Here is a 12050-nt window from a genome sequence, read left to right on the forward strand (position 1 = left end):
CCCCCCCCCCCCCCCCGAGGCTACAAGCTACTCGTAGCAGTATATTCTCTATGAGAGGGTTGCGGTGAGCGTATTTGCTAGTTCTTCTAAGTAATGATCGAGCACTTCACAGTATCGACATTCGTCACCTGAGAGAACGCACTTGATAGGGCAGACCTCAACGTTGTTTTGTCCAACCGCGCAAAAGTCCTTTTTATTTAAAATAAGACTAATGGATACTCGAATATGAGCGCTACTTTGAGGTTCAACAAAAACACAGCTAGGGAGCTTCACCTGAAGAACGGTCTCGCTGTTGAGAAACACACGTTCCGAAGTGAGATCATGCTTCTCTAGTAAAATGGCATACATAGGCGTCGTAGGCCCGTCTAGATATTATTACTTAGTCTTGCCTTAATCAGTAATTAAGAGACTGATGCATACGGCAGCCTTGGCTACATCAGCCAATTGACAACAACATGATCTGGGAATTTGCTTATTATCAGATCTGGGTAAGTAGTTACCTCTCTTATGGCTTAATGATCTAAGAAATATTCCACGCAACCAGGACTGCGTATCTCAAAACATATAGTCGATTCCCTTTGCCACACCCAAGTGCAAACTAACTTGATCGTTTTCTAAATTTCCAGTATGTTAGTACAATACAGAATCTCCGTATACATTTCGGAGTAATCTGTGTACATTAGGTAGCGAACGCCCGGTTATCGGAAATGGATGAAGATTGCTTGCTAAGTTAGTCTCGACAATATATTTCTAATCCTCATTGATTCCAGATATCTCGTTCAGAATCGGTTCTTCCGGTACAGAATTCAACTATCAAATGTGGGCTTTTCTTTTTCTGGTAAATAGTAAAGCAAGGCCTGTTCTGGTTTTTATGGCATGCGGCTTACATCTATAATACATTATTATTCCCAATATACATATAGACGAATCGACGTTGGTCTTTAGATTCGTCGAACATATGGCTCTTACAGGGCAAGTGGACCCGATACAACGAGGTCAACCTTCAATAGTTGTTGTACATAGGACAATGTGACTTTTACTGCCTACCCTGACTCCCCAAAAATTCCCACCAGCAGTCCCCGTTCGTGTGAAACTACGGGCAAATCAAGTGCGCACATGAGCATATTCAATAAGATCGTGGAACGTCCTATCGAAAAGTTGTTCAGTGTCGCAGATGTTTATTGCTAAGTAAATAGAAGATGGTACAGCTTCTGAGAAGGTTACTGCTGAACTCTTTTTTTATTATTTACTGAAGACAAAGTCAAATCCAATTGCCGGTCTCTCCGGATATTTTATTGGCTGTGAGTCGGGTTAAGACAATCTCTAACATTACGAGAACCTAGTATTTTCGTAGGCTGCTAGAAGACTACAATTGCTTTCGGAGATGCTGCAGTGGTAACACGGTGAATTTTTTATAGACAGGTTGAAAACTGAGTGTTTACAAGGAATAAGAAGTCTTTAGGAAGTCCCCCTGGTCATACTTATATAGTATTCTATGCCGTATTTGTCTTTTGTTGTCGCATTATGTGAAGTGGAAGACATGTAAGGCTATCTAGGTTTGAAGTCTGGATTAGACATAATAAGTTTTGTGTACATCCGCTGTGACGGCAAAGCTCGACACACAGATAATAGAATTGCTAGAAGATGTGGGATACGCCGGCGATACCCTCGTTGTATAGCTTCACTTTATTATTAGGACATAAGAAGATAACGCAAAAATGGCAGGCTATACGGACAAATTTCACAGGACCCAGGATTAATAGTGTACATGGACGAAGACACATCAATTACTGTTTTCAAATCACGACTTGTTCACCTATCATAATTTAGATATCCTGTGAATATACCCCCTTACTCATTTGTCGTATAGCGTACGTTAGTGAATAGTATTGAAATAGTTACGTTGTTGAAAGCGAACTCGATCTCTATGGAATATGGATATTGTACGTGTCGGACTGTTTTATGTCGGTAAAAGCACTCTAACCGCTAACTGATCTAAACTTTCATTTCAATATGAAAGCTGGCAAAAACTCTATTAAAATGGGTTCATTAATCTGTCGGCACAGATGGATCTATACTGATTCGTCCTCCTTTAAGATAAGAGTAATCGATTAAGTTATTATTATAAGTCTATTTGCTAAGTCTATGAAAAGTACCTACGTACTTTCACGTAAAGTACGTGATGGGCAGTCTTAAACAACAATTCGCATATACGCTTGTTTAGAATGGGTTGTTTTTTCTCATTCACCTCGTCAAATGGCTAACTGTGTGAGAACAACGTAATTGTCAGCATCCAATGGGATTAGAGAATGAGAAAAAATTAAATTAATTAGGTTTAGAGTTGCGTGTAAGAGCTCGCTCTGAATTTTAGCGAGTTTCTAAATGAGATAAGGCTTAAAAATAATATCTATTACAGAGAAAGAAATTCTGATAAGGGTAAAAATTAGAATAGTTTGTACCAACATCATATATGACTTATAGCTCCTTGAATGTGATACGCCAGATATTTTGATCGTTGTGTAGGTCTGAGTCTGTTAAACCCACGTACATATGGGCAAGTATCGGGAATGTTTAGCGAGTATGCGTTAAATGACGTTGACGTCATTTGCCACTGAAGAATACGAAGCTTGTAGAAACAAATAATTTTATTGGTGCTCATTTGCGCGCAGGCACATCAGCAGGCTTGCTATATATATATCAACGACATAACATACATCATGGGGGTGATTTCTGCGTAGCAACTAATGTTGGTGTCCTGCCTGAATAACCTAAATATAACATTCGCCATTTATTATCGTGACCGTTAAATAGCCGTCAGATTTGTATTGTCTAAAAATATATTAAGTAAAAAAAATGATGGACATCTGTATAACCAATGATACTTTTTCAGCGGTGGCTTTAATAAATTGCGCTAGTTAATACTAAGCGATCCGCCCTATAATTACCCTATATATCCAGTAAGGTAGAAATCCCAGGCACGTGCTCACGCGATTCGTATTTCTAAACGCATGAGAAGGCAATAATAGGCGGATAAACGTCTCAGATATTTTTAAGCGCTGTTCAGGGAAGGGTTTCATCGCATCCGGTACAATTGAGCACAGCCTTCTTTATTTACAAAGATGCTGTGTACGTTAACAGGTTTAATAAGGAATTCTATGTATTTCTGTCACCCATTGATCCCTTGGTATTAAAAAATTTACATCGTATTATATAGATGCACGTCCGTACATTTAACTGAATCTCTTTTCGTTCCCAATTCTGAACCACGTTCATCTTGTGGATGTCCACGTGCCCATGCGTATTTTTCGAGTGTATTGCAATTATATAAAAATCGCATTTTCGTGCTTCTGCTGCTTTCCCCTTCTTCTGTCAGCAAAACTATGCTTTTTTATGCAGTGGTTTTTCGCTCAGTTTCTGCAATTCGGCGTGGTCAGTAGCAAACAGTCCCAATAAAAAAATATTGAACGTTGTTCCATCAACAAAAAGGGTAAAGGATATTTTCATTCCGTAATCCGATGTCGATACCTATTGCTGCGAAAAAAGTCTCACCTACGAGTCGGGTTTGTCGCCGATCGGCGCTGCTTATCGACTTCGTATTTCGGCAACTTCATTCACTTCGTCATTCTCCCCTGATCCCCGATATGGTGCATGCAGTAATACCATATTTTCGTGCTTCGATGCTCCATTCCGTGTCCACCGCTTCTAGCTACCCGCCGCCAATCCTTGGACAATGGACGCTTTAGACAATTAGAACCACAACCAGATCACTGTCATGGTAATAAAAGCTTAGGAGGATATAGCAAGATGTTTTCCTAATATTATACATAGCGCAGGCAAGACCATAAGCAAATTGTTTATTAGCCAATCCATTTAACGCCCCGAGAGTTCCGGACTAACAAACAAAAAAAGCATGTTATAGGCCTAATGAAAAGGCCACGTGGTCGAAATACTTCGACCGGCAGATCTCTTCTAACGAGAGGAAAATCTTCAGGGTCAAGAACGCGCTTCGTGGACCCGTGGTAGCGGCTTTCTCGGATGACCGTGGCACTACTCTTACTGTCGATCGCAGCGCTGGTACCGGCGATGAAAACAGAAAAACAGAAAGAAGAGAGCTTTTTGGAGCTAAAAAAGAGAATGAGGCCCAGAGGCGAGAAGAAGCGAAACCCAATTACAAAGAAATATCGTATGTGCAACAGCACACTGCCTGAATAGTTTCGAAGGGCAGCCTACGTCGAGGGAAAGAATGAAGTGCGGCCGCTTGCGTTTGGTCGTCAGCGGACGACGACAAGGGTCGGCTTTTCCTGGGTCTTCGCCGCAACAACGGCAACGAAGCGACAGCAAACCCAAATATTAAGCAGAACGAACGCTCCCGTAGCACACGAAGTCGGGCCCGGCCAGCAAAAGAGCCGAAGATCTGAAGCAAACGCAAACAGCGAAAGTTGAACGTGAGTCGACCACTACCAGCAGTAGCAGCAACCGCCATGAATATGATGACGCGGGGAAAGTCGAGAGAACTGGGTAACTGGGTCTCGAGATATCTCGACGTCAACAACGATAACGCGTCGCGCTTGCTTGTTTTGGACGGCTATGACGATGACGGTCACGGCGCAGCGCTTTCGGTAAGTGGTAGCTGGCGCCGGCCGTCAATCGGGAACCCAATGTTCCGTGACCCAGTGAACATTGTTGACGATAGTTTCAGCGGTCATGGAAGAAAGGTATCTAACGGGAAGAAGTTGGATGGTCTCGGAAGTGTCCATTCTAATTGTAATCAGTACTGGTGGAACTTGTATTATTTGAATTTACTATTTACTTATATTTTGCTTGGCGCTCCTCCCTTTTTTCTATGGATAACTGATATTTTGTTAATCTAGTTAAATATAATGTTAAGTTGAAAATGAAGTAGTAAAAATTGAACATTTTTCGTTATGGCATAGAATTTTCGATGTGTGCCACAAATGAAGAACTAGTAATTTTTGATTAAGTTATTACTTATTATTGCATGCAAGGCTTGCGTAATAAATCATAGGAACATAGTAAAAAATCTCAAAACTGTCCTTCAGTTCCTAGAATACTGTTTGTAGCTTTATGATCATGAATTTTATACGAAACTAAGAATTATGCCGTTGTTTAGTTAGTGTCATTTCAGTGTTTTTCATTTAACCGCTTGCCTTATAGAACTTTATTACGTTTACGATTTTATTTATTATTTTTATTACGACAATTAACGTTTATGACATAATTTCAGGACCTATTTTCTGGACTGGACGGAAAAAAATGCTTTAACAGGATCAGACTGTTGACACTAACCATTGACAATAGCGATATAAGCTGCTTTCAGCAGATGCTCTGGAAATAAATTCCAAACTGATGGCAAGCGTGTGGCCTGCCGCTTGAGGCGTTCGCTTGCTTGAGACGAGCTCGACCACAAAAATAAACGCTGCTTTTTATCATTTGAGTTTAATTTTTCCCGAAACCAACTGATGCAATTATGTCTACGAGTGATCTCTACTACGAGTAACCCTCACACAGGCAAGGGGGTATATAACAATTTCGCATCCACAATTAAATTCGTAAGTAATCATAACACGTACAATGCAGAATACGTTGTATACAGTGTGCTTACGTATCATACAGATATCTCTGCCGCATAACCCGTAAACGTTCATTCATAAGAGCTGGAGCAACGTGGAGAAACCTATTGCTCTCCATATTACATTGCTACTGCCCAAAGTTCAACCAAATAACCATCATTACAATGCCAGAATCAGCAATGCGAAGTCGTTAAGAGCGCAAGTACCATATCCAAGGTGGCCCCGTTTCACGAATAGTGAAACTTCAACGGCCAATTAGAGCCTATGAAATTAGGCCAACTGGAGACAATAACTATGTGTGTGACACGCGCTGATTCTCAACAGTTTTTGTCTATTCTTACCATCATGCGCTACTAGCGAATCCTCACAGCCCCCAATAGTTCCATTCCCTGACCCCACCCTCCCCCGTAGGCCTGCATTGATGATTAGAAAATCAACCGGTGCTCAGTTTATCACAGACGTTACTGCTCTGCTATGGCGAAACTTTGCAGGAGAGCGCCGGTAGGAACTCGTGTAGACAAGACTTCACTATTGTTGGTGACAGTAGCTATCGATATCTGAAGCGCCGAGAAAGTCACCAATCAGAAGAACGAGCTAATTTCTACAGCGGCAGAAGTTTGGTTGCTTAACCCAATAATATGGCTCAGCGTGCCTTGCGTGTGCTCTTTTGTATGTCTGTTATGTCTGCGTTGTATATGCGTGTGGGCGGTACTGCGACCAAATGGCTAGCGACAGCCGACTGCCGGAAAGCTTCCATGAGGGGTTCTGCACGTCACGGGCTTGCTACCACGCTCCATCTTGGTATCTTCCATTTGTATGATACTTGACGAATGCAGTAAAAACTAATTCAGCATATGACGAAGTCGTGTCGCGAAACGTTTCGAACACTACGCTGAGGCATTCTCCGCTAGTCGTCAATTGCTCGGCTGCTGCCTCCACAGGTCAACGCATGAGAATCTCGGCCACGGGAAGTACCCACGGGGCGGACGGGCGGCCGTTCACATCGGATAGATGCCGTGTGAGTCAGCGAGCCGCATTGAGAGAACTCGCTTAGCAATTCGTCTGCTGCGCTGCCCATTTCGCTATTGCATCTAGCTGATAGGTGCCGCCAGTGCACCCCAACCCATAAGTCGGAACCGACAAGAATACAAACGTAAAGCACAGACATACAGAAACACGTGCAGAGACAACGAGGCAGACGTATAAACACGGATTTATGCAGGCAGATAAACACACAAAGCCTGCTGCCCTCACTACGCAGACAGACACATAAGCACCGCTTCACGTTGGGTCAGTCTCAGCACGGACACGTAAGCGATTGCTTCGTCCCATCCGCCGCCGACCCCGTCGTTGCGGACACAGACCGGCGAGCGTAGAGATAGATTCAGAAGGGAAACAGACAGCGAAGGTTGTTAGCGCACCGCTGCACAGCACGCGTCACTCGCCCACAGATCTTCTGAAGAACAGCAGCAAAAGTCGCAGTGATGTCTGAAGATATTCAGCGGGTCAATACAGCGCTGGTAAAGCCGTGAGCGAGGCGGCCGAATGACTCGAAAAGGGGAGGGCGAACACGAAGGCGAAAACGAAATGAGACCCCCCCCCCCCCCTGATTTGAAGCGAACGCCGAAAAGGAGCAGCCAACGCACAACTGATACGTTCAACAGAAATGTGCCATCGGCTAGGATCGTCGGCATAAGCTATAGGAGCGTCTAGTAGGAGTACGTTAGCAGGAAGCTAATGGCCAGCAATAAACAGCTGAGCGACTGTCGATTACTCGTGACTGAGAATTTTCTGAATAACAGATATAGCACCGGCAGGGGAAACAGGCGACGTAATAAAACGGCCATTCAATACGAGCAATAAGCACAACACAAATAATTGAGGATATTAAAAAAAATAGGGATAATAACGAAAAAGTCAGGCGGTGCCATTGTGCTGGTTTGTGTGAGTGTGTGTGTGTGTGTGTGTGTGTGTATGCTTACGCGTATGTGCTCCGTAGATTTCGCCACGAGAAACACCTTCTCTCGTTGAACACAAAGGTCGGCAATCCGGTAATGATGCTGATGCTGAAAAATAGCTATAATGAGGGCCAATCCGTCGAAGACTGTCTTGTCATCAGTGTAACCCAGAAAACTACAGTGAAAATTAAGATATGGCGGAAATTATGCTACAATAGAGCAACGCAAAAACACTAGCTTCTGTGAAATTATCTTGGGAAAGGAGCGAAGCCATTTTGATTGTATAAGTTTATACTGTCAAGTTTATTCAAGTGAAACGTTATGTAACTGAAATCTAGCGTGTTCGAACTCGCTTACTTGCTTCGAAACATGCAAATCCCTTAGATCTGACTTCCTGAGCTGATTGAGCTCGTCCATGATCGATTCAAATGCTTGCTGAATAAAAAATGTTCGGTGTAAACGTGTATGCGCATAGTCCACTATTTCTAACAATGTCTTGTCAAGTATAGTTTTATTATTTCAATCCATAGATGTAAAAAATACAGACAACTTTCAAAATTCTCGACTAGAGTATTATGTTGTTAAATAAGGAATCGCCATGTTTGTAAATTGCTTCCCTATGCTAAGTTCTCGTCCACTGACGGTTAGGCGCAATATATCGTCGGGAAAAGGCTCCTTTGCCCGGGAAGCTCATTGCCATTTTTTAGTTCGGCTCATGAAATGTTACTTTGAATTTAACTTCGAATGATATAGGTGTGATTAAGAGATTAAACAATGCTTGCAATAGAACACCAACTTTGAAAGTACTGCACTTTTTAGACCTCTTATTTGTTTTCTGTCGGAATGAAAAGCCGCTGAAACTATTCGGAATAGCTGTGGCGTGTACTTCAGGACACGCCTTTACTTTAGTACTGAGACAACCACTTAAAATTGAGACCTGTTTAGGTTAAGAAGTGGCATTCTCAACGTGAAAAACATGCTTTTTTCAACTTTTGCGTGTAGGACGACAATGGGTTCGAGTCATTTTGGGGGTTCAGGTAAGCTTATATCTTCCAGCTTCAGAGCCCTCACGGTATCTCTCGGGTCACTTCCTCAGATTTTAGACATCGGCAAATTCACCTTTGTTGCACCCGCCATAACTATCTTTGAAATCCTCTTCGAGATACTTTTGTCAGCCGAGTGAAGCGACAACAACAACAACAACTCGAGAACCATGAACTTCTTAACGATGAATAGTATTTAAGTATCAGCAAGCAAACAATTAAATAAAAAGTGCAGCAAAAATGCCCATTACAATCAAACAACTCAATAACTGGAGCTTAATTAATCTGTTTAGCAGACCGTGTACTACAGACGACAGATGCCTTAACTTCTTACTTTCTCTGATTTTTTTGAAAAAAAAATTATAATTCAAGGGAGTGTTATCCTTTACACCCCCCTAATCTAGTAAGCTGATTAAGAGAAACGCTTTGTACAAACGCTACATAGCGCCTAATCAGAACTGCATAGTTTTGCGGGTTATATCCCTGTATCGTAAATGACACTGACCCATTTAAGATAATTTTAAATGGAACCTCTCAATTCTAGGCGAACAATACGAAAATGAGTGAAGTTTATCATGTTTGCTAATCTCAAGATATATGTAAGAAGAACGTAGAACGTTATTTTATTATTTATTTAATAATAACAACATGATTAAAAAAAACGTATCAGTATTATTTCAAATATTTCACTGAAGATTAAGCTAGCACTACCTATTGTAGAGGGGGGAAGGGAGAGGTATTTGTACAGAAGAACGTAACCGCTTAAAAATGGGTTGAAGCGGTCATCGTTGAGTTGGACCAGACATAATAGTCCAGTTGGGGGTGCGCTTGTCGGCTCAAGATAACAGGTTAGAGCTGATCGGTAGACGGCAAAACAGGTCTTGAACTCTTGTCGCTGATTGCTGTCCGTCATATTGATGCAAAATGATATATGCCCTAAGATCGTTTGTTTTTCTCGTGCTTTTATATCTCGTTTTCTCTCCTTTAGAAATGTTCATTATCGCAGTATGCTTCATTTGGGGTCCATAAGAAAAATAGTTTGTAGTAATCATTTGTCGGCCAGCCACCATTTGACGATAATCCCACTTCGCCCCTCCTTTACCTCGCCACTATGGTCGCGTCGACCGCGTGTTCGAAGACCGACTAGATTCGGTCGTTTTCGGAAATCGCTCGGGATTGGTCAACTCAGGCCGATTAGTTCGTTTGTCCGAATGCGTTTATCAGGGGGTCTGACTTGCTTCCACAGATACATCAATTTCATCAATTTTTTTTCATTGACTTTTGATGCTGTGTTTGTTGTCGCGCCTTGTTGATGTAGTTTTTAACGTAGAAATTAACAAACATGCACATAATAATGAAAACTGTTCCACCCGTATTGGCCAGAGCAGCGGGTGGGTATTTGACGTCTATAAAGAATGCGCCCGCCATTAGAATAAGCATACAGACAAACTGTACAATCTGAAGAAGTGTCAAATGCTTTTTCCACCATAGATATGGCCGCATCACCGGGAACGTCGCCAGGAGATAGTACGAATACATGATGACATGCACTCCGGCGTTCATGACAAGACCGGGCAAGGCGAAGTACAACCAGTTTTGACGAAGGTATAACCACATATTGAAGACGACAGCAACATGATGGAATACGTGAAGCGTGCTTACATGACTTTGCTTACCGGATAGCACGAAAAGAACGGTGTCGATCAGGTCGCTGATTCTGACAAATAAATAGATGTATAGGCAGTTAATGAGTCGCATAGTCGTCGGATCCCGTTGAGTGTTCGGCGGCTCTCCATAGCCAATTCCAAGTTTGTAGCAGCACACGCATACTGTGTACACGGTCCACGCACTGATAAGCACCTGGTAGAGATTGAACACGCGGGCAAAACTCTTTACATTGACAGGCTTTCGGTCACGCATCATCTGGGGACCCACTCGAAGAACAAAGATGAGGTACGTTCCAATAATTGAGAACACTGGCACAGGTGAATCGATGAGTGGCCGGCCCTTCAGTCGTGGATCCTGTTCCAACGAGTGCCACATTGATGACAATACCTCCATATCGAACCGTTTACAGGTGGATGTCGAAACAACAAGGCCAAACAAAATCGGGGACGAGCGTTAATCGTCTCCAATGGACACCCCAAACTAATTATTACTAATTACGAAACACTAACTATTTTTAATTAGTTAATAATTCGAATTTCACAGATCGGCCTAATAGCTTGGCAATCTAGTGACACGATTTGACCATGAGGTCCGGAGCGGTCTTATGCTCCTCGTACTCTGCTAACTGTTTCTTATGGTTAACGGTTTAACTTCAGTTGCTGACAGAAAAGCCCTCGCCACAGCTATGGTAGCAGTAACATCTGCGATCGGTGTGGGACGGTGGCGAGGCGCATATCCGTGCACCCTTCCCGAAATCTCTGCTCCGCTGCGATCGTGAGCTAGTTCTTGTCCGCTGTTGCTGTAATGCGATTTTCGGCTGTTCCTCGTGCAACTGATGGCTATAGTGGCATCGGCACTTCGTACTTGAGACGCCCAGGGCTACTTCTCCTTTGATTGACTCGTATAGAAGTCGATATAGAAGTATAGAAGAACTTCTTGTACCGATCGAGAAGTAGCTTAGCTTGTTACTCTGAAGCGCTACTTATTCCGAAGTCATTCTTTGTACGCTGTTCGTTGCGGGAATATCCACAATTAGAACTTTCTCGAGGGCGAAATAACAAGCTCGCTTGATCGGGCTACGCCTCGATAGGGTAATTGATGCCGGGCTAAAGTCAATGCGGTGAACGGCATAACGTAGCCTGAGTGCTACAAAGCCTAGCATAAGGTCGATAATCAAGGATTTCGTTGGCAGTGAAGCAACCTCAACTGAAACCAGGAATGTCACATTTAATCGTACAGCGAGTGGAGGAAGATCTGTGCATTGAAGAACTTGGCATGTTGCAAAAGAATTGCGAAGGACGAATACGGAGGTCATGAGCGGGATAAAAAGCTGTGGAGCAATCCATCAAAGTTCTTTTGGGAAAAATGTTGATGAACTTAATTCCAGAACAGGATGCCCTACAGACCGATTCTAAGTCTAAGTCTTGCAGGAATATGTGTAAATATCCGTAGGCTAGCGACAAATAGTTTAAACATAATGCAGCCAATTTCACGTTTCGCTGCAAAAGGTTCTAAAAAAGAAAGTAGGTTGATTACAGTCTACTACTGTCAAGTGTGTCTAACGTTTAGTTAAGAACCTTAAAGAAAGCTAATACAGAACTTAATTAACATAGGGGCATTTTTTGGAGTTAGAGTCACCTTAAGTTGAAACACCGCTCGAGTAAAACACACAGAGTGACTTTTAAATGTAACATGTAGCAAATTATGAATTATTAAACTTGGTCCTGGTGAACATTTCGCTTGAAGGACTAGCCAATAATCTAAGTAACACTTGTTACAAATGCTAGACT

The 12050-nt window shown here is 42.5% G+C and overlaps 1 protein-coding gene across 4 annotated transcripts in view; it reads right to left on the reverse strand.

The window, feature by feature from the left end:
• The window catches only part of LOC111265876 (very long chain fatty acid elongase 1), a 44476-nt gene extending 33577 nt beyond the window's left edge, over nucleotides 1–10899 (reverse strand). For all 4 annotated transcript variants that reach the window (XR_015313228.1, XM_022842869.2, XM_022842870.2 and 1 more), the window contains exon 1: nucleotides 10269–10899. Coding sequence is in view for 3 of the 4 variants with exons in the window: in XM_022842869.2 (XP_022698604.1) it covers nucleotides 10269–10653 (385 nt within the window). In the remaining variant the exon portion in view is untranslated. The remainder of the gene's footprint in view (nucleotides 1–10268) is intronic.
• Nucleotides 10900–12050: the final 1151 nt, after the last annotated feature.

Source organism: Varroa jacobsoni, unplaced genomic scaffold (genome assembly GCF_002532875.2).
Source record: "Varroa jacobsoni isolate VJ856 unplaced genomic scaffold, vjacob_1.0 scaffold_1020, whole genome shotgun sequence".
Classification (NCBI taxonomy): Eukaryota; Metazoa; Arthropoda; class Arachnida; order Mesostigmata; family Varroidae; genus Varroa; species Varroa jacobsoni.